Source organism: Myxine glutinosa, chromosome 2 (genome assembly GCF_964187855.1).
Source record: "Myxine glutinosa chromosome 2, kmMyxGlut1.1, whole genome shotgun sequence".
Taxonomy (NCBI): Eukaryota; Metazoa; Chordata; class Myxini; order Myxiniformes; family Myxinidae; genus Myxine; species Myxine glutinosa.
The window spans coordinates 173,031,893-173,056,427 of NC_136262.1; the positions used below are offsets into that span (position 1 = coordinate 173,031,893).

Consider the following 24,535-nt stretch of genomic DNA (forward strand, 5'->3'; position numbering starts at 1 on the left):
TGCCAAGGTGTTCGGTGGTCAGGTGTGTGACCAAGTCGGTGAGCGGAATGAGTGTACCGAGGTGTGTAAGGAAAGGTACGAGGAGCATGGGAACAGCTGGAGGTATGAGCAAGAAAGGGTTAGCGTATGCATGTAAGCATGCAGGTGAAGCATCGACGGTGACCGGGTTAGTGGTTAGAGCGACTTATAGCCGAATCGGGCCCTCGGTGCGTGCCGGGCTTCGCGTGCCGCGAGAACCAGCGGGGATCCGAGCCACGGCGGGTTCGAAAGGACCGCCGTGCGCGATCCACGCTGGGCCTCGCGTGGAACGGCCGCATCCGGGCTCCACTAGGCGGAGCGGGCAGCCCGATAGGAAGGGTCGTCATGGCGACCACTTTCTATTGAGACGTGCCGGCAGGTCGAGATCGGGACATTGGATGGCTCCACGCCGAGGTGCTGCGTGGGATCTCGGCACGGGTAAGCCCCCGTCCCTGCAGCGAGTGCCGGACGCATCCAGCCGCCGGCACCAAAGAACCCGCGTTCATTGCTCGGCTGTACGAAGCCGGGCTGTAGACGTGAATTGGCGCACCGAGTGGATGTAATAAGTAGACGGGTGATGAGGATAGTGTTTTGGCCCCGAAATTAGGGAAAAAAAGCAACATTTGATGTTGGTACGGTGATTGGCAGATGAAATGACAAATTTTTGATTTGTTGGATTTGGACGAGCGAAATTGATAGTGGGAGATGCCCGATGTGGTGGGATGGCAACTCTGTCATCCCTCACAGAAGAGTGGGGCAAATGCGCAATAGATTAGGGGGTGTATGGCAGTGAAAACTAGCCCGGGTGGGTTAGGTTATATTGTGTGTAGGGATCTAGCGAAGATGACATTAGGTAACGTTAAGTTTAGTTAGTGACTGATACCTGTAGTGGGGACGCAGGTAGTTTAGTGTGGATGATAATGACGTGGGAGCGCAATAGTTTAAAGGGACGACTGGGAAGCGCAAGTTTCAGAGGGGAGTAGTTAGCTGAGATGATGCCGTGTGTGTGAGGATTGAACAGGTGTGATTGCACAGGTGTGCAACTGAACAGGTGTGTGGAGCAGTGTATGAGTGAGTAATGGTGAGGTGTGTTGTGTTGACCAACTGGTCCAGGAAGAGGAGGAGGGTGCAGGTGGCACCAGGTGATTGCACAGGTGTGCAACGACAGGTGAATGGAGGACAGGTGTATGGAATAAATGGTATGGAGTATTGGAATGGATGGTCGTGGAGTGAGTATGGTGGAAATTGTGGAGTGGAGTGGATGGTGCGAAGGTGTGAATGGGGGAAGAGTGGACCCCCATCACGGATACCCGGGGCGGGTAGTGTAAGTGTTAGGTAGAGGGTACAGGTAAATTGTGGTTGGATATTGGCATCTGTGGTGCGGGTGAAAGAATGGTCTGTGGATGGGTGCATTAGTGTTGTGGAAATGGCTGGGCGTGTAGCCTGTTAGTGTGTGTAGTTGGTTGGGCACTCCACCACTGTGAGGATGTCGGCCAGGTGAGGCCGCAGGTGGGCTCTGGGAGCCGGTAGTTGTGGATGGGGCCCGAGGATCCGGAGGACGGACCTGGGTAGCCCAGTGCCAGAGGGCACCAGGGGGTGACAGAGCCAGGAGAGGGCCTTCCCCAGTTAGTTAGGTTAGGGTGAGGAGCTAGGTAAGCTCGGGTGGCAACTGCAGTGGTGGAGGTGTGCAGGTGGGTAGACCTGCTGGGAGAGCTACACGTCGCGGCCCAGAAATTGTGCGAGGGCACCGGGAGATGAATCGGGGGAGTGAGACCCCAAATTGAGAAGCACCACAGTTTGGTCAATGGGAATTGGTTTTTAGAACCCATAGTGTAAGTTGGCCAATGGATTGGCAGGGAGAGACCCCGGGTAGTGTAAAGTGTGTTAAAGTCATTTAGAGGATAGTTAGGAAGAAGGATCTCCTCGCACCATCTGCATCCACTCACCTGAGGTGACAGGTACTCCGCACCATGCCATGTTGAATTATTTTTACTGTGCAAATGTTTGGATTGTGAGACGCATCATGACGTGGGTGTGACATTGTGCTTTGATGTTCCATCTCTGCCTCCTTATGAGGATTGATGATGAATTGGGTGATGGCAAATTTTGGATAGAGGGATTGTGGAGACGAATTTGGTATAGGGGAAATATGGGGAAGACGTGACAGTAGTGACGAATTTGTAAATGTGTAGATTTTTGTACATATGGGGTAAGGGCAAGGGTAGGGTAGGTGACAGGGGGGTGACGTACGGTAGGGGCGAGCTTTCTCACTTCGCCCTCCGTACGCATTTCGCCTTGCATTGCCTTATTGATGTGTACCCTTGTGACCTTACCCCTCGCTCAATTGTCTTTCCCCTTTTGTCTCCCACATGACCTGTGCGCCACTGGGTGCCGAGGGGAGCGTGCGTGGGTCGGCCATAGTGCGCCCGAAATTCCCAGAACCAGCTGTCTGCATCGATGCACCACATTATGGACCACATGTCTGTGGCCGAGCACCACCTATGGACCCCATGGGTTGGGGCATGGCCCCTCTGCTGGCACCGGCCATGAGGGCCCAAAATCTTGCTGGCGGACCTTGGCCACAGGGCACCGATGCCCCACAGGTGAACCACACGTAGTCGGCCCCTGTGGGCCATAAATAAAATAAAAACGGACACGTTAGGTGCATTCTTTTATTGCAAATAGGCCGCCAGCAAGGGAAGATGACAACACCAGGAAAATAATAATAACCAGCAGAGGGAGCCGAAGAGCAAGAGATCACCTGCAGGGTTAGGGGTTGTTGGTTTATTTTTATTGATGAACAATGGTGACTGCACCGATTGGTGCTTGAGGGTGCTTGTATTGGTGCGTTTTTGGGTGCTTTCATGGTGCGTCGATGCAGAGCAGACTGTCTCCCCCCCCCAGAAAGAACAATCACGGGTCCTGGGTTAGTTTTGTAAATAAAAATAGCGTCATTGTAAATAATGCTTCCCACCGTCAGTGTATAGTTTGAAGACCATTCCGCAATTCGGGTAACTGTGGGCGTAAGTCTGTTAGGCAGGGTGCAATGGAGCAGCGGGACACATTTATTTATGTTTTAAAACTGTCGCACTCAGGGTCAGGTTAAAAGTAGAGGGAACTACACCTACGTGTCACACTAAATAAAAGTTGTAGGCCCGGGACGTGCCTAAGAGGAGGAGGGTGCAGTGTTGCGGAGATGAGGACTGTATTTTTTTTGATTGTGTGCTGTATTATTATTATTATTGTTTATTCTGCGCCCCCCTACCTCCGGAGCTGTGTAAAGGTGAAAGGGCATCCCATAATTAGTCCACAAGCATACACATCAGCCAAGTAATAGAATACCCCTGTTGATAGTTATCTCTTATTCTGTGTTTTAGGGTAAGGCTGTGTCTCCCATTAATTGAAGTACTCCATTGCACCAGTGAAAGAGAATAGATCCCCTTTCATTCCCATCCCCAAAATCCCCATTTCCTTCACATCCCCTTTCGTCATTGCCGAGCCTCGATTGCCCATATTACATCCCCTCTCGTCATTGCCGAGCCTCGATTGCCCATATTACATCCCCTCCAAAACCACCATTGACCATGTGCTCGAGTCGGGGAAGAAAGGCGTGTCTCCACCTCGTCATAGAGGGGAAGAGGGGCGTGCCCGCCCGTCGTCATCAAGGGCGGAGCCCGAGGGTCGGGCGACCAACCAGGGCCGAGGTGAGCACCCCGATGGGCGTGTCCAAAAGGCCGGCGGCTTAATCGCCGGAGGCGTTATAAAGGCGCGCACGCAGGAAGCAAGTGAGTGGGTTGCCATAGAGAGTTGGTCGTGAGTGGAGGGTCAGTCAGTGGTTGCGTTGGTTGCGGTGAGGAGTCGGTGGCAAAGAGTGAGTGGACCAAGAAGTTGAGGGTTTGGACCAGACGAGTCGGACAAGGCCTGGCAAAGCACGCGACGTCCACAGCAGCCACAACAGCAGCTTGGGGGCCTGAACGGCGGTTTGGAGCAGGGCCGTAAAGGAACGGCGGCTGCTAAACACGCCGGTTGAGCTGCGGGACCCCCTTGGACTTTCCTCTCCCTCCAGCCATCCACCTCCTGCCAGTCCATCCTTCTTGTGTACGTGAGTTTGTTCTGTTTGTCCTGTCCTGGGTTAATTAAGCTGGTATAAGTTAATAATTGCACTGTGTCTCTGATCCTTCTGTATATTATTTTATTATCTTTCCTTCTCCTTGGTTACTTTGAGCATGTAAATAGTAGGAATAAATTTAGTGGTATTTCCAACCTTTTTGTCTTCTTCTTCTTCTTCTTCACATCCGTGTCGCCTTTGTCTTTTCCCTATTGACTAGCTGCGGTGCGATCCGGCCAACGTTTGGGTGAAATCGGGTTCTAAGCGGGGAGTAACTGTTCGGTCGCGGAGCCTTCGCTCGGCAAAATAACATCTTTAATCCGCGTCTGTAACAATATATATATATATATGTATATATATATATATAAATAAATATATATATATACTCGTACACCCGCTCACTACGGGAGCAAAAAAAAGGGTCATTTCCTTTTGGGGTATGTAGCTTACAGTCGATCTATGGTCGGATCTCAAGAACATTGGGTGTGTGTTCATTTCCCAAGTTTCTTGTGAAGAGATCACCAAGTGATTTGAGCAAGCACTCCATTCAAAACCGTTAAGGAAAGGCTGGCTTGGCAAATGCTAACTAGCTGCTTGGTAAAGGAGCACAACCCGAGCTTCTCCCTTTCAGTTTCGTATGAAACAGCAGGAGCGAGTTTCAAACGTTTGCTAAGAAAAATGCCACTGTAGCTGCAGAAAGGGCCATGTAATTAACCCAACATTTGTGGGTTATATAGAGTACAGTAGATCTTCGCTCAGTTCTGTAAGGAAACCTTTCTTCACGGATCTCGGGATTCCTCCACATTTCTTCATTTAGTGTTATAAACAGCATTAGCGACTGTTTAAAAAGCTAAGCATACGTGTTTGTGATTTATAATCTTTTTACTTCCTGTCGAAGCTGTTGCTCACACGGAAACGCCATTATAAATATAAGCTATTTATACACGTTATCACTGCAGGACAAACGCCTTGGGGAAGTGGGACATTATTAGTATTAATATTGTTTTGTAATAACATTAACAATATGCGATTTTATCATTAATTTTGTTATGAAAAGCGTCTTTGGAAAAACGCCACGATAAATCTTCTTTGGACAAACGCCACAATAAAGCTTATTTAACATTGATTTATACCTCAACACGCAACACCATTGACGGCAACGGTGGGGAAAACCTGCTCGGGAGAGAAAACCCTGTTGGGGAGGGGGGCAAATTAATGCGCTACAACCTTTATTATGTAACTCTTCGTCATCCTGTCAAGTTTGGTTGAGATTGAATAAGTAACGACGGAATGGATTGTCGTCAAAAGTTCATCAGACAGATGGACAGATAGACACGAAATGGCGTATTTTAATATGATATATATATACACGTTAAACGGGCACCCCATCGGCCAACATTAGTTAGCGGACGTTAAAGATCCACTCCCCCTCCCCCCCATATACATCGCGAAGAGTAAGTGAACTGTCGCCGGCACCCTGAACAAATTACTACTTCCTGCCCTGACCATGTATCCGAGTGGTGACCCAACCAGCATTGTATAGAATATGGTAGATTTTTTTTTGTTGTCCTCACTGTGATGAGGTGCAAAAAGAGATATAATTGCATCGTTGGCAATAGGTTTCCATCTAAACATAAAGAAAAAAAACCCATCAAACTTCAAAAACTTCACTCTCCTGGCAAGCTAACGGTAATAATGTATTTTGCAAAGACGAGACCGTACAGGAAGATAATTTAATCTAAGGAAGGAAGAAATAAATAAAAAATACATATGGGAATTATTTTGTTGAGTTCCTTGTAAGAACCCTGTGGGGAGAAAAACAGAGCCATGGCAATGTTCGCACAGGAATGTTCACACCGATGATCTCGGTGATGGTTTAAAATAGCAAAGCCAGCAGGATGTCTCGGGAGACGGGAAGGGAGACAGAGCTTATCTAACAAGGGGCATGATGATGTAAAATGGAGTCCTTGTGCACAGAAAGCTAGTAAGGAGGGTGCAGGAATGGTATTCAAAGGGAGTGTGGCAATGATAATTGTGGAAATTTCATTTTAAGTGTTTAAAAGTGAAGGACAAGAATGATAATCACAAACATGAACAAGACACATCACTTAATAATGCAGAGCCTCACCAGAGTGTCTGCAGTAAATTACTGTAGATCTGAGAACCAGTGTGGGGCCATTCACTCACTCACTCACTCACAGCATCATGGCAATGGCTTTTCGTGTCCCTTTGGAAACGTTATGTAACTTACCACAATTGGTGGTGTTGAAGGAGCTGTGCTCCTACGCGAGTCGAAAGGATTGACGCGACAAAAGACGGGAATTCGTCCGAGCTTCTTTATTGAGCGAACCAAAACTCGAGTCCTCTGAAAAGCCCGTTTATCGGGCAGCAACATATATATGCAATCAAACACGTCATGCCGGAGCGTTTGCCCGGGAAAGGCGAGACTGGGCGTGCCCGGGAAAGGCGAGTCTGGACATGCCTGGGAAAGGTGAGACTGGGCGTGCCCGGGCGGCCTGGGCGAGCCGGGAAAGGCGAGTCTGGACATGCCCGGGAAAGGCAAGACTGGGCGTGCCCGGGCGGCCTGGGCGAGCCCAGGAAAGGTGAGTCTGGGCATGCCCGGGAAAGGCGAGACTGGGTGTGCCCGGGCGGCCTGGGCGAGCCCGGGAAAGGCGAGTCTGGGCATGCCCGGGAAAGGCGAGACTGGGAGTGCCCGGGTGGCCTGGGCGAGCCCGGGAAAGGCGAGTCTGGGCATGCCCGGGAAAGGCGAGTCTGGACGTGCCAGGGCGGCCTGGGCGAGCCCGGTACAGTGATCGCTCCCTGGTTGCGTCTTCGGCAGGTGTAAGGCGATTGTGCATGCTCAGCGGTAACCGCTACAGTGTAATGATTAGACAGTCCAATGTGAGTATGAGAGGTCAGCGGTTCGAACCAGAGCCCAGTCATACCAAAGACTTTTTTTTAAATGGTGTGTGCTGCTTTTTGACATTCAGCATAAATCAATCATGGAGCACGGACAAAACCATACGTTGGCAACCATAGCACAGGGTTTGATGGGTCTAATAACCTGACCCTGCGTTGAAGTTCCTTGTAAGGGAAATCATTATGAGCCCGTCCCCCATGCAGCAGATGTGGTCTTGCAATCGTGGTGTGTGTGTGTGTATGTGTATGTGTGTGTGTGTGTGTGTGTGTGTGTGTGTGTGTGTGTGTGTGTGTTCGCACGTGGTGTGCACACATATTGTGCACCCGCATGCAAGCTGAAACGTTTTCATCAAATTTTCAACAAAACTTTATTTTGAAAATATGGTGAAGACAAATTAATAGTTTTGCCAAAAGGTCAAAGGTCAGCATCACCCAAAATCATAAATGTTCATCCAATTGACCTGAAATTTTAATATACCATCTGAGCTTTGTCATCAAATTTTCAACAAAGCTTTATTATGAGAATATTTTTTAGGTAGTAGGTTGTAGACAGCACCGCCCAGGGTGGTACACTACTGTCCTGATTTAGGAATGTTAAAGTGATGCCCAGAACTATCTTACACTTTCCGTGTCAGGATTCATGGTCTTACTTTCTGTCTCACTCAAACTACTAGCTTCACTCTCTCTTTCTCGCAAACAAACACCATACACTTTTCATCATACACGTTTCCTCTCTTATTTAAGGCCTGGCCTCGATGAGCGCTATATAGTCTGTGCCTGGAGCCTCCAACATATATATGTGTATATATATACGTATATATATATATATATATATATATATATATATATATAACTAAGAAATAGTAGAAACTCCACAGTACGAGCAGGGCGTCTCATTTGCATTGAATAAATAATCGTTAGATTAAATAAGACGCGGACGTAACTTCCATTGAACTTGGGGCCGACTCAGAAGAAGACCTTTGTTGGTCGAAAGCTTGTCGACAATTAAAGATCGACGTCCTGAAGCTACGTCCGCGTCTTATTTAATCTAACGATTATATAATATATATATATATATATATATATATATATATATATATATATATATATATATATATATATATACACATATATATATATATATGGAGAAGACAAATTAATAATTTGGTCAAAAGGTCAAAGGTTAGCATCACATAGAATTCTCAATTTTCATTAAAATTTTGCATATTAGGTCACTGCTTATTGCTTTTGATGTCAAAAGGTCAAGGTCCCCTGAAATCGTTAATGTTTTTTGGGGTTTTCTTCAGCTGTTTTCATCATGCTTAGCACACGGAAGAAGAAGAAGTCCGACCACAAAGAGGATGCAAACAGGCTTTGCATTTTCAGATGCTTTTCAGTTAATACTACTATTACTATAATTATTATTATTATGATTATGATTATTATTATTCCATATGAGTCTAAGAAGTTATGCATTAAATTCCCATTTCTATATATATCATTAAAAATGGTAGTAGTAGGTAATGGTTAGTATATTGAAAAAGTCCACCTGTCTCATCAGTAATTAATTCATTTTGTATGTGAACTCGTTGGAAACCAGTCAGAGACAAACCTAGAGATAAGAAAAGTGTGGTCCTTGGTAACTTTGTACAGATGCACAAATACAGGGTGAAGAGACGACGAGGATTATAAAGCAGAAGATGAATCGTCTCTCATTGCACACCATACACATTTTCACTGGCATGATATTTAATTTAGTCTACCTGCAGATAGACAGATAAAATCCTACCCCAGAGTGTCAATTTCCATCTCTGTCTGCACCATGTTCCGCAGGCTGGCATTGGCCAGGGCCTGTGTCAGCTGGGTGTAGGGTGCCATGAAGCAGTAATGGTAGAGGCCAGGGTGCAGGCTGGATGAAGAAAGTTGCTGGACTGTGCCCTGGCCCTTTGCATTGCCGGGCAAGCTGTCCAACTGGCCGGCAATATTTGTGCCAAACAAAGCTTTCAGCAGCTGCAAAATACAAAACATAAATATCAAGAATGCTGAGATTTACAGAAGAGAATGCCAAGGTTTTACTCACATGACATTTTCTTTTCCCCAGAAATGGAGCACCTCCATCTTGAAGGACATAACCCTCTGCACTAATTAACCTTGAGATAAAAGTTGGGCCAATAAACAATATACTCGGTTTAGCCAAAAGGTGTAGCATTAAATATCAGTGTGAAAATTGATGTGAAAGGTCGATAAGCATTAAATAACATTTAACATGGTGCTCAGATGTTCGCGCCATTAAGGAGATGCACCAGCATTCAAATGATGAGAAGACGTTGTGGGTGAGATTAAAGACGGAATCATCACCACCTTTGAGGAACGATGTCACCGCTGTGCCAGTTGCACATCAATGCTGAGCCAGTGTGAACCCTAGGGTATTCCCAATCAGTGTACAGGTAGTTACGCTCCAAATAGGATTGAGTGAATATTTTCCTGTATCTCACAACCACATCTCACATGGCTGCAAAATTGCTTTGGAAAAACTGAAAAGTGCTGTCGGTGACACACTTGGTGTTCGCAGTGGTAATTTACATGAGCAGCACTTCTCCCATGAGAGAAGCCAACCGTCTGTTTTCAGAGCATGCGATATGACACCATTGAATTGCTTAACAATGGAAGGTAACATCCGTTATTCTTCTTTATCCATACCCCTGCAGCCCCACCTCCACGCCCTTGTCTTGTCTGTATATTAAGTCTTGTTTAACTTTGGGGCTTCACATTAGCATTCAGTCATCCTGACGTTACTTTGGGCATTGCCACTTGGGAGTGGGTGTAGAGTCCGGGCAGCGATTTCGAAATGGGCCCGAGTAAGAGACAAGTTGCTGAAGGATTGAGTTCAACAGGTGTTGGCTTAGTGGTTAGGGTGCCGGCTTGGGATCCTAGAATTGTGGGTTTGAATCCCGGTCGATCGCTGAATTAACACCAGGGGGGTTGAATCAGCCTGTCATCCTTCCGAGGTCAGCAAATTGAGTACCAGTTCACTGGTAATTCCCTGTGTGTCGCAAGAGGCGACTAACAGGGTTGGCGGCAGGAAGGGCATCCGGCCATAAAACATTGCTTCAAAAAAAAGGGGACCACTGTGCCCAAAAAAGGCCAACCCCTGCTCTTTGGGGAAAAATGGCCTCTAAAGGTGGGTCAGAAAGTGCAAGCAAACAAGACAGTCGGATTAACACCTCTTCTAAAAGGGCAGTGGATCCTCAATTTACTGCGGTGCCCAAGTAGCATGAGATCAATTTAGCTTCAATCTAATTTTCTAACAGATGAGATGTAACATAGTAACAGATGAGATTGTTCAAATGTGAATATGTGGTGTGTCAGTGCATATGGTGATATTACAGGCTGACAGAGCAATGGAAACATGATTTGTTCACTGAACATCTGTTCACAACCCAATCCATTTATGTCAAGTCTAAGGCCAGCATTAGTTGTGGACGTTAAAGATCGCAAAGATCGCAAGGCTCGCAAGGTTAAAGATCGCAAGATCGCAAGATCGCAAGGTTAAAGATCGTCCTTCGACGACTAAGCGAGTTATCACCGGCACCCTGGACAATTTCCAAATTCCTGCTCTAACCTACAAGGGCACTATATCAGCGGCACAGCTGTGCCACCAGCAAATGATGCCACCAGCAAATGATGCCATCGGCAGCCATGTGCTGAATATGAAAGAAGAGGCCAGGGTACAAACCAATTCAACCAGGGTACAAAACGCTTGATTGATAGGTTCTGTTTTCCCCAACCTGTTGGACCTAATTGTCTGAACGAGTGGTGGACTCCTGGGTCGGTGACCATTATGTAGGAAAGACAATTCACCAAGTTGAAGGATGCATTCCTCATCTTGAGGACCGTCTCACTGTCAAATACAGCATCCGTGCACCATGCTTAAGACAAATGATGGCCACATGGTCCAGGGCATGTAGCGCAGCACCTGAGTGCAAAACCTGCAACTGCAAACCATGAAACCTTCACGCAACTTCTGCATCATATTTCGTCAACGTGCGTCATATACGTCAAGGTTGAGGAATTTCTCGATGCAGACGTCAAAGAAAATACAGACATAGCCACAGGTCATTCAACCGACCCAGAAGCTCTCGTCACACACAATCCCATCTAACGATTGTGGAATCGTTTCCATGGTATAATATATGCAGCAACACGTCTCATATTTGCATTTGAGCAATCAAATCGGTGTTTGATCCGCAATGGCAAAAGGTTCATTCATTTATCATAAAACAACCATTTTTGTTATCTCGCTTTATGGCAAGTCTGTAAGGCACAATTAAACGGCAAATGCATGTAACTGCGCCACGCAGACGGAGGGACGAACTGCGCCATGAGCACGATGAATCAATTCTCTAACATAGATGCAACAAAATCGACAAGTTGGGCAAAATTCATAAACTGTTTGTAGGTGTGCAACAACGTGACAGGAAAACGACAACAAAGAATTGTTACAATTATAACAATGTAAAAATATACACAAAGAATTAAGTTAAGCACCCCCCCCCCCGTTTTTTTACAACCTCGCACATTAAAAGTTTGTTGTCGTCAAAACAGTGTAATATACCCATGATATTGCTATATTTTCTGGAGAAGTGATATTATGGTCACATAAAAACATAACAATCATGCCGTTTTCAATATTTTATTCTGAATAATTTAAGGTGAAATTTTTTGGGAATTTTAGGCATATTTTCACCTCAATTTAAGTATGGAGCTATAGGTCCATCACGGACAGTGTGGATGACGTTTATGTTTTCTAACGTACAGTCATTGTTCTGAGAAGACCTCTAGCGATCTTTGCGTCAATAACGTGTGTAGGACCCACGTGATCGGATCACTGACTCAACCAATCACTTTTTTTCACTTTGATCACTCAATTTCATCAATGGATAATTGCTAATGTCATACCAATCATTATTTGATCTCACATACCTTAGAATATATGCCAATGTATACATATACACAAAGAATATATATTAGGGGGTGCTTACCTTAATTCGTTGTGTAGGGGTGCTTAACTTAATTCTTTGTGTATATATAGTTTGATGGAAACTGAGGGAAGGCTAACAGGAAGTCGCTCTCGAAAGACATTTTATGGGAAAATGTCCGACCTCAAAAAATGTTTCCGGAAACCCTGTGTTATGCAGCTACTACCCTGAGCACAACACCCCAACACACATACAAAGGTGCAACACCAGCCCGCTGAACACCAGCCCGCTGAACAAACACCATGCTGTGACAATCCCCTGCGATTATAGGCACCAGCCAGAGAGCTGGGGTTTCCTTCACGGAGGTGCATTGAGAGCCAGGAGGGTACTTTTAAAATCAGGGCTCGCCTTAAAAGGAGAGGAAAATGGAGAAAAAAATTGCGAAGGTTTGGAAAGCTTCGAAACCCTGCAGCTTCAAATTCAAAAAGTGCATTTAAAATGACAGAGCACAGCGAGGGAAGACTTGTTTTTAAGCACAAATGTAATTGTTTCTGGCTGCCAGAACATTTACGCTGCCACGGGTTTTGTTAATGTATCACTGTGGTACAAGGTGGCCATTTTGTTCAGTGCAGATACAAGCTTCGGGTGGCATTACCTGCTGCACACAGAGAGTCGTCGCAGTTGGTTCCCTGCTGAACGACGACTTCAAGTAACCCAGAATCTCTTCGGCGTGCTGAGGGAAGGAAACAGGCACTTTAAAAAGAAAAGCATCTCAAGACTTTACAAACAATGAGATAAATCCTTTTGAACGCCACCGCGATGCATTCAAATCCCAAACACGAGACCATCGGGCTGCGCACTACCTTTGGTATCCTACACCTGGGAAAGAGCAGCCCGCTCCGATCATCCTTTGTCCCACATACATCCAATTTACAATCCATTTGCAGCCTGGCGCGCAACCGTGATGCTCGAAGTAAACCTGTCCTTAATTGGCATTCAAGTATATATGCAACAAAACGCCAGACACCGTTTCAATTCCACCGACATATGCCCTTATCCGGATCCCTGCACGCCAAATTCAAAGTCATATCTGCATAAAGGTGAAAATTTTGAAAAAAAAAATAACCTGAGACATTCAAAATCCAAGCACTTGCATGGCCTCGCGCACATAAAATGAGGCACGTTCTCAAACTAATCCCAGAGGTTGGAAAATGTCGCCGATGAAGATTTGAGCGGCCAATTCCCCAGTGTACTTTGTGAAGAACAAGCGAGTGATTTCCTTGACATCTTTAGATACATGTCCATCTTCATTACTGCTGATAATCACACTGCCAAAGCGCATGTTGAACAGTTCCATCGGGAGACAAGAGGGGGAGAGAGAGGAAAGCATACAAGCACAACAGTGGAGAACAGGGACGTCGGAAAATCTGTGGAAGGGAGAGGGCTGGAGGGGGGGGAGGGGTGGGGTACAAGGTATAAAGCAAATGAACACTAATAGGAATTTCAGGAATGAAGTCGGAGATTGAAAGAGGTGGATTAGGGGAGTTTTAACGGGGGAAGAAACGATCAAGGTTTTGGATGGAGGAAGATAAGAGATGGTGGTGAACAGCTGTTTTAAAGACCTGGAGGAGGAGAGAGGGATTGAAGAGAGTGAGGGAGTTTGTTCCAGAGGTGGGAGAAAAGAGGAACGAAAGAGTGAAGGTGAGCAGAGAGTCTTGATTTTGGTAGTTTCACCAGAAGAGGGTTGCTGACAGATGTTGTGCATCCTAAAGGAATATTTGAGGTACAGAGCACAGACAGAGCTGGGGCAGCTAGGCCAGAGAGGAGTCGATTGAAGACAAGAAGACCACAAACCTGTCTGCGGTGAGAGAGTGAAAGGCCCTCAGAATCAGCTTCATCACGGGAGATTCCAATGATTCTGAAAGCTTTGGATTATACGACGTGAAAGGCAGGAACACCAGCTAGGTGTGAGGCAGGAACTAGGTGTGAGGCAGAAACACCAGCCCAGAGGGGAGAGCAGTATTCTATTGATCTGTGAATTTAAGCCCTGTATGTGGTGAGGAGCTCAGAAGTGCTCAGGAAGGAACTCGCACAACGGAGAATTCCCAGTCGGCGACTCGCTTTGGGGGCCAGCTTGGAAATGTGGTTTTCCCAGGAAATATCATGGCAGATAGTGAGACCCAAAAGGTTGAGTGACAGAACTTACAGGGATAACGGGATAACATAAATCGTCCGAAAGAAAATGTTTATCACTGGATGTTTCAGCAACTTAACACTTCCGGTGATGATACGTTTGACAGCAAACAAAGTCGTTCGAGAATTTGTGAACAAGTTCGATAGTTTGCGAACAAACAACACCTGTGACTCAGAACAAGGAAAAAACTATTAGATGACAGTGAAAAGAAATCTCACACCATGCAGTGATCACATCAAGTTGAAACAATTATAATTGGCAAAAAAGTTGCATTCTTGCAGTGACCCTTACACAAAAACACAAAGGGGCCTGTGTTCGGATAAACTTGACATACACGATACTTGTTTTCTTTCACCACTTACACAAGGCAACATCTGAAATGGCAGACAGCGCTTTCAGAAGATTTTCACGGATGTGTGGAGTGTGGAAAAAAAATCAGCATCGCTAATATTACCTGCAAACTCACCTTTCCTACATCTTGCAAAGTGGCAATTTCCAGAAGCTGAGCCAACACATCAAGGACAACACTCAAGAAGCTCCCAAATTTCTCATTTGCATTCAGTAGGTCAAGCGAAACCTGTATAAACATTGCGAGTGCATTACTAAAACAGTACACGTTTCCCTCTCTCAAATTACATGGAGGAAGAGTACAGATAATCCATCTTTAAAGCATGGGGAAGTAAACAGTACACGTTTCCCTCTCTCAAATTACATGGAGGAAGAGTGCAGATAATCCATCTTTAAAGCATGGGGAACATTTCTTCATGATAGGACGTGTTATTTGCGAGAATGAAGCAACAGAAACCCCATTAACGAGTCACTTAAATTGTAGATTGAAAGGCAGGCTTGAAGAAAAACTAAGTAATGCAATTAGATTGCTGTAGTTAGGCACATTTCCGGGATAAATGTGAAATAACGCTGTTGGGTAACTTTGAAAAGACAATTGAGTTCAAGGATCAGGCTCCTTCCTGCATTGGATGACTGCACTCAAACCATATGTGAGGCAGGAAAAAGGTTCCAGGAACGCGATACTCGCAACAGCTCACGACATGCCGACAATAATTTATTCCAACGGGCACTCCCACCCTGAGGGTCGGAGTATCCTTCTCAGCCCACCTTCCTTGGACAAAGTGCTGGGGCACATTCTTGGAAATGCAAACAAATTTAATTGATCACAACATATAAGATAAAGGAAGATGATTTGCAATAGCAAATAGCTACCACCAAAAGTGTCCGTCAGTCCGTCAGTCCCTCAGTCAGTCTGTCAGTCAGTCCGTCCCAAAACTACTCCCTCAATTTTGGGGTTGGCCCCGCCGAACATTCTGTGGAACCTATGGGGGACAAGCAGTTGTCCAAAAGGTGGCTGGGAGGTTTGATAAATTTCTCAATATAATTCTGATTTTGAGTTTCCATCTGTAGTAAACTGCTCCATGTGGGCATGTAGACACGTTCACGGGTACGGCATGAGCAGTTTTGCCATTTACTGCATGTGGAAACATTCGCTGGTTCGGTAATATATCGATACGATTGAGATTTTGTGTTTTCATCTGTACGATGCCGATCTTTCTCCGTGGAAAAAGACAAGGAATACAATATATCAAGAAGTTTTGCAGTGAATTAAATTGTCTGTGAGTAGACACAGGGGAATCAGCATTTGCTGTTTTGGCATTATCTGTGTAAGACTTTTTCGTCAACATCACACAACGTTCGCTTGAGACTATTTGCCATTTTTTTGTAAGAATCCATTTCCTTCAATATGGCACCAAAGGGCCAATACCCCCACCTCAGCTAACACCATCACTATCACCGTTATCATCTTCATCATCATTAAAAGTACATTGATTTTACACAGTACTACTCCCACAGTTTTGGGGCCAGCCCCACCAAATTTTCTGTGCAGCTCTTGGGGTCCCTGCACATGTCCTAAAGTGGGTGAGAGTTTTCATAAATTTTCTGAAAACATTTTTTTGGACATTTTGGACTCCCTCCCATGCGTAGAATGGATATAAAAGTACCTCACTCGTATATAAATACACCATATATATATATATATATATACAGTGGAACCTTGACTTACGAGTTTAATTCGTTCCGTGACCGAGCTCGTAACTCAAATTGCTCGTATCTCAAATCAAATTTCCCCATTGAAATGCATTGAAATTCTATTAATCCGTTCCAGCCCGCCAAAAACCACACCAATTTTTAAAAAAATATACAGTATATATAAAAATATCTCGCGCTTTATATTTCACCTGTATGCAGCATACAAGTTGGCAGGATGGCCTGGACTGGAGGTACGCACACTTGACTCTAAAGTCTAAACTGTCCAGCCTGGGTTTGAATCCCGACCCAGCTATAACCTGTCATGGGTGAATCACAGGCAGGGTGATTCATCAATGTGTGTACCGCTAAACTGGGCGCCCCGTTTGCGTCCCATTAGTTGTTGGATGTTAAGGATCTCACCGTGTTTTCCACAAAGAGAAGGCGAGCTATCGCCGGCACTCTGAACAAGTTGTGGCCTGGCATGGCATGAACATGAAAACATGAACATGAACATGAAATGTTCGACATGAACATGAAATTTTCCGAAATAACCAAAATGCGAAAACAAAAACGCAGCGCTATACGACAGAGATACGTACTGTACTTGAACGGCAAGATAACCACGTGACCAGAACCTACCTGGCGGCGTAAACTCGAAATAACCAAAATGCGAAAACAAAAACGCAGCGCTATACGACAGAGATACGTACTGTACTTGCACGGCAAGATAACCACGTGACCGGGTGGCGAAAGCTCGTAACTCGGATCTTGCCTCGCATCTCAAAGCAATAAACTGCCGGAGCGACGGCTCGTATCTCGAAAAACTCGTAAGTTGGGGCACTCGTAAGTCAAGGTTCCACTGTATATATATATATATATATATATATATATATATATATATATATATATATATATATATATATATATATATATATATATATGAAATGAAATGCTCCAAATTTAGATCAACGATTATTGAAATGCTCCAATAGGAGACTAAAACCGCATTTACATCATCACTACGACATTATAACTGCAAATCAAAAAGGGCCTCAAGCAGTACAAGAAAGTCAAATGCTGTCACCAAGCAGATGGAGAGCAAAACTTTCACCCTTGTTAGGGCTCAACAGGGCAACACTGCTGTTTCATCCACTTTGAGACTATGACGACTTTCATCTTATATACTGGCTAATGATGCACCACTAACTGTGATTGGTGAGGCCAGATTGTAATTGGAGCCCACAAGTGCAGCCACGAATATTAAATTTAACCAAAGAAACGCAATGACCCCACGACATGACACTGACATATTGTTGCTGGCAAGTCGTGCAGCAAGCGCTGTGATGGGACTCAATCTGTATCCTGCTGCCTCGTCAAGTTAGGGGGGTTTGATTTGTGTTTCTTAATGAGCTTAGTAGGGTCACAAATAAACAATAAGCAGTATGTTGTCCTGATGAACCCACATGGGAGAAATCTACATCGACATCTCTGCTTCCATCTATTTGTGACCAAAGGGGTTTTAATCTCAGTTTGCAAAAACTTGAGTGCCACACGGATGCCTCCTAGCTTAGTAGGGTCACAAATAAACAATAAGCAGTATGTTGTCCTGATGAACCCACATGGGAGAAATCTACATCGACATCTCTGCTTCCATCTATTTGTGACCAAAGGGGTTTTAATCTCAGTTTGCAAAAACTTGAGTGCCACACGGATGCCTCCTAGTTTGGAGGTGATGTACTGGCATAAATTATGCACATGACGTCAGCATCATGCCAGAGTAAGTGTGCTTCTTTGGTTAAAATTAAATATGTATGTATGCATGGTTGTATGTAGGTATGTAGGTCAGGATAGGTGAGTTTAGGTAAGGTAGGTTCAGGCAGGTGAAGGTAGGTGAAGTTCGGTCAAATTAGGGCAGGTGTGGTTATGCTTGGATAGGTTTGCTTAGGTTTTTTTGAAAGTGGGTGGCAATACCACTTTCTCGACCAATACATATAGATAGATAGATAGATAGATAGATATATAGGTCACTCAGTGGAACGAGGGGCTTAAAATATATTGAGTAACCTTAAAATATTTTTCACAACTTGTTTAGTGCATGTACGAGTGTAACAACTGGTATTTTTCAACATAATCTCCATTGCGTTCAATGCATTTTTCCAGCGCTTTACTAACTTTACTAACAGCGCTTTACTTTACTAAGGCCTGGATTCCTCCAGAAAAAAATATTTTGGCTGCTTGTGTTGCCATTCGTGCACCGCCTCTTGGACCTCCTCGTCGGATCGGAAAGAGGCTCCACCAAGCACCTCTTTGTGGCCCAAAGATGTGGTAATCCAAAGGGGCGAATAGGGTGGATGAGGAAGACACTCAAAATGCAGGTCCTCGATTGTTGCAGCTGCAGCGCGGGCAGTATAGGGCCGAGCATTGCCATGCTGCAGCAAAACACCGGTAGCGAGTAGTCCACGACGTAATGATCTGATTGCTGGTTTCAGATGATTTTTAAGGAGGTCGCAGTATGATGTACTGGTGACTGTGGTCACTCTGGGCATGTAATGCTCTACAAGTGGGCCCCGGCTATCTCAGAAGAGCATCAGCATTTCCAGCCAACGGCTGTGCGGAATGTTTTGGACTTTGGTGAAGTTGAATACATATACACACATACACACACACACACACACACACACACACACACACACACACACACACACACACACACACACACACACACACACACACACACACACACACACACACACACACACATATATATATATATATATACACACACACACACACACACATATATATATATATATATATATATATACACACACACACACACACACACACATACACATTCATACACACACGTATATCCACACACATATATCCACACACACAAACACGTTCGCACAAACGCACACACACCCCCCCCCCCTCCCCACACAGACACACACACACACACACACACACACACACACACACACACACACACACACACACACACCACACCCGCGCATGCACACGCACACACACACGCTCGTGCGCACACACACACTCACGCAAACACGTTCGCGCACACACACACGCTCGTGCACACACACACGCTCACGCACACACGCGCTCGTGCACACACATGCTCGTGCACACACATGCTCGTGCACACACACACACACACACACACACACACACACACACACACACACACACACACACGCTCGTGCACGCGCACACTCGCACGCGCACACACGCACGCACGCACACACACACACACACACACACACACACACACACACACACACACACACACACACACACACACACGTGGATACATCAATAAATCAGAGGGCTCCGTTGCACCTTCTGAAACCCGCAAATGGAGATAACAACCCACGACACACACCTGCTCCATTATAGATAAATTCTCCAATATAGATAAATCCCTGAATTTAATGCACTTGCTACAGTTGTCCTTCTAACTGTTCTCATCTCCTGGAGTCCTGGTCTCGCTTCTTCTCCATCTACTCCCTTCAGTCTGCCCATCACTTTGGATGGCCTACTGTCTGTATGGAAGATAGTCACAGCATTGCCATATCCAAGAAGGGTGCAAAAACAAATCCCCTCAAATATAGACCAATAAGGCAAATGCCAATTGTAAGCTAGGTCATGTGGTCAATCAATGCAACTAACAGAGTATTTCTTCTCAAACAGCCTAATCTCTGATCACAAGTTTGAATTCCTTCTGGTCATATATTTGGACAGGCTGTTGCTTCCCTCTCAACAATTTATAGAGACCATGAATCTTAAGCATGCAATGGTTGTCTCTCTGAACATATTGAGGGCATTTAACAAACTGGCAGCACACTCCGCTTGCCAAGCTTCTTGCCTGCAGCATCCAAGGCTGCCTTCAATCACAGCTTGCAAAATTCACCCACTTGTACTTTGAAAATGTAGCCCTTAATGAAATGCTATCATCTCCTATCCCAGTAGAGGCTTTTGTTTTTGTTCCCCAAGGCAGCATCTTGGGCCCAGTCCTGGTCCTCATATACGATAATGACCTCGCTGATGCACTGGATGATGCTCCTTTGCTCTCAGCAGATTACTTAACTTTATGTCACACTCTTCCCAATTCCAATGGCAGGATGACAGCAGCCAATTCTTTCTCTACTGACCTGAAAGGATGAGATGCTGTCCTGATAAACGGATTGTGTCAGTTAATCTGGGCAAATCCTGATGGTCGCTTCCCTGTCTGTTGGACAAGACCTTGTTGGTCACTCAATGGAAAACTGTTCTCCCCTGTGCACTGGTGGCCCCACAACTCACCTCTCTCCTGTGAATGCTGTATAATCCAAAACTTTCATCATTGGCCTCTTCAACAAAGAGGCTGAAGCAATCGAGCCTGCTGCTCTCCCATCATCCACACAAGTTGGTAGCCTCAGGTTTACCACCTTCATTGCAGTCTTGCCTTGCTCCCTCCACTCTTGCAATCCTCTAACCCTCCCTAGTTCTTGAAATATGTATATGTTATTCCAGCAACATGTACAACATTCTTGATTTCATAAAGGAAGGAGAAAAAATATGGTCGGAATTATAAAGTCTGTGCTGGCAAAGAGTTTGTCTCCTTCTTAGTAAACTTAGCAAGTGCAGCTGCTGGCATCACTAGTGGCTGACCAGTCTGTATGGCATCAGTTTCGTAGTTTGTGACGTCACATGTAAGAAATACGTGTAGGGAATTATTTTATTGCCGAGCAGGTATGGTGTGAACGTTGAAAAACTTCCAAGGGCACAATGAGCCCAGTCCGAAGTGGCCTTGAAAATATAGTGCAAATAAGCCTGATGGAGGGTCTAGCTCTAGGCTTTATGGGTTGGGGAGTCAAGGGAGAGAAAATGTACATAAGCACAGTGTCATGAAAGAGCACACCTTCGGTCAATATCTCTTGGCATGAGGCTTGATGGCCGGACACTATTTTAGCATGAGGCTGGCATAATAAATCACTTCGATGGTATATTTGAGGTATAGAGTCAATCATCAGGATTCACTTGGGGTCACGGAGAATTGATACCGTTCATTGTGCTTATATTGCATGGATTCCAATTTGGTTTCAGGATCCCAGGGACAATGCCACGTTTTGTCAATAATTACAAGATGAGCAATAAAGTTAGCTGGAACAGCAATGAACAATATTTGCAAAGCAATGTCAACCATTGCTGTCCGTAATAAGTGCTGAAATTTTGGAGGATTCATCTGATTGAGATATTGCACATCTCAATGTGTTCAGAGATGATTGGCCAGAAAATTCCGCACTGAGAAATTCCATGCTCTGTCGATATTTTGGGTGAACTGACATTTAGGGTTTGCCAATGTTTGCTGGAACCGCGAAATAAATTGGCATTATTATTTGCATCGAGTAATTAATGCACTTCAAGTTTGCAAAGACCGATCTCGGCAAAATAAAAGGGCTGGCACAGCGCCTTCGGTTCTTAAGCCCCAGTCACACCGGGCCTGCGACCAGGTTACGACCTAGCAGCGACCGAAAATTTTGTGAATCGCGGGCAAATCGTAGAAAGAGCGCGCGACTGGTCGCAGACGTCGTGGGTGATCGCCAGAGCAAAATCAGTCGCAGCAAGGTCCATGGTCATGTTCAAAACTTCTGACCTGCGATTCCAAACCATAAGAGGTCGCAGACAGGTCTTACATGGTCGTACCACCAATCGCGCATGGACGCACCACCAGTCGTGCATGATCGTGGGTCAAATAGTCACGCGATTGGTTGTGCTACTGGTCCTGCCACCTGATGATTGGTGGTGCCACCTGTCGTTCAACCTCACGATCGGTAGTGCGATCAAATCGCCACGAATGATTGTCCGAGGGGTCGCAAGTCGCCACGATTGACCGTACGATTGGTCGCTGATCGCCACCACTATTCGCAAGATTACCTACGATTGATCTTGCGATCGATCTTCTCCAATCGTTGGTGATCGCACAACCACGCGTACCACCAATCGTAGGATGACCCCTAAGACCAATCGCTGTTTGCGATCGCAAATGGAGAGCGTAGCAAACATTGACGATTGGTGGTACCTCGGCCAGATTGCCATCAATCGCACGATCCAAAAATCGTACGATCCAGTGTGATTGAGGCCTTAGCAACCAACATGGCGCCATTATCCACCAAAACACCAAACGCCAAAAATCACAGGAAAAGGTTTTAAAAAAAAAATGTTTTGGGATTTATGAATAAAATAAAAAAAGATCTCAAGAGGCAGTTTCATGAAACTTTGTATATAATGGATTATCATCATAATCCTTCCTTAAGGAATGGACTTTCAAACTAATTTCGACAATTTCATAAATGCTACATCTGACGGTGTTGCACTGTTCCTTCTTTGGACTATTCATGCTACTTCTTGGAAGCTTTGATAGTTGTGAGTAACTTCGTATTTTCAAGTTGGTCTCTTTTTTTTATTTATGCCTGCACCCCCAAAGCTGACCGGAGGCATTATGTTTTCGGGTTGTCCGTCCGTCAGTGCTAAACCTCGTTTTTCTCCGCAACCACATGTCCGATTGAGACGAAACTTTCAGGGTAGGAGTGACACCCATGCAGAATGTCTTTTATGATAATTGTGATGTCATCGGTCACATGATAGGCAGTCATCTTGGATTAAATGCAAATAATAAAATATATATTTCTCGGCAACCGCTGAATGGAATTTTTTTTAACTTGGCACATTGTCAAGTACTCCCAATGGGGAGCAAAATCATGATAATGGTTACATCATAGGTGAAGTGGTATACCAGCCAAAAATGTTTCAATTGAATTCCTTATCCTAAAAATCTGAAATTGCATGCACATGATCGACGACACATTTGTATTGAAATATTAAATTTATGACATCATAGGTCACATGTTTTGGCAGCCATATTGGATTTAACTTTAAACCTTTAAAAAAACATCTCCTCCCAAACCCTCAAAGCGATTGACTCAAAACTTTATGTGTCATTGTCTAGGCATGGCGATTAAAAGATGACCACGAAAACGTCATTGGTCACATGGTGTGGCAGCCATATTGGATTGAAGGAAAATATTAAATAATTATATCTCTGAAACCGCTTACTCTATCAATGCGAAATTTTACAAATATGTAACACCATTGTTGCGTATAGTTTGAAAATGTTGATGTTGTAGGTCGTGTGGTTTAGCAGCCATCTTGGATAGAAAAATGAACCTTATCCGATCAACATGAAACTTCGCAAACATGATCACCTACCTATACATTTGCAAAGTGTACATTTTTTAAGGTCAAATACCACGTGATGGGGCAGCCATATTAGCTTGAAAGCCGATAATTTAAAAAAATCCCTTCTCTGAAACCGCTTCACCAATCGATGTAAAACCCGTCATGGTTGGTGAAAATGTGATACTTCTAAACAGCTGAGGGGATTTAAATCAAAGTTGTTTATTTCTAGGACAGTGAACGAGGGCATCTACCCACTGTGGGACTATGCAGAGACAAATTGGCGACAGTCGCATTGCTCCAGTTTTAAATAATTTCAATGACCAAGACGAGAAGTAAAGGTGGAGATCTCATGGTTTAACAAAGACGGGGTTGCTGAAGGAGATAAACTTACCTTGTAGTTTGTATACGTGGCCTTCAGGATATCATACAGTCGAATATATGGAGGCAGGTTATGGAATGTTCCAAGATGGGGAGCAGTCTTGCTGGTGGCTCCAGCAGGAACGTCTGTGGGCTTTGGACCTGCTACAGGACAGAAGGGAATGGTATTTACACAAGCATGAGAGCCTCCATTATTGGCACCATTTTGAGAAATGCTCAACAACCCCTCAAGCACTTTAAACACACAGATTTATGTCATTTTTGATAAGTGTTTGCTGGAAAAGGCCAGTGAGTTGATTGAATGCAGACTTTTATAAAATGCTCGGATCTTTCCCAAATTGCGTCGGAGTTATTATCAACACGAGTTAAATTCCTTCAGGTCACTGGGGAAAATATGGGCAATTCTGGAGTTACAAAGAAAACTTTAATCCTTACGATTGCAAGAAACTACCTGCTGAGCTAACTGACATCACATGTAGTCGTCATCCTCCCACCCTCATCCCTCCCCCCCAAACCACTGCACGCATTAAAGTTTTTTGCAGCTTGGCCTTTCATCCACTCACGGCATGAAATAATACAATTTAACCAATTATACAAATCTTTGCTCAAATCCCAGTGCTGCTTTCATTATTTCCTAAGGCTCACACATGCAATGTCAAA

General features: G+C 44.8%; 1 protein-coding gene across 1 annotated transcript in view; it reads right to left on the reverse strand.

Moving 5' to 3' along the window:
* Window positions 1-24,535, reverse strand: part of HTT (huntingtin) — a 778,980-nt gene that overhangs the window by 494,298 nt on the left and 260,147 nt on the right. The window contains exons 28-31 of the mRNA XM_078772674.1: window positions 23,889-24,019; window positions 14,685-14,795; window positions 12,680-12,757; window positions 8,835-9,055 (exon numbers count right to left, since the gene is read on the reverse strand). Coding sequence (XP_078628800.1) covers window positions 8,835-9,055; window positions 12,680-12,757; window positions 14,685-14,795; window positions 23,889-24,019 — 541 coding nt within the window. The remainder of the gene's footprint in view (window positions 1-8,834; window positions 9,056-12,679; window positions 12,758-14,684; window positions 14,796-23,888; window positions 24,020-24,535) is intronic.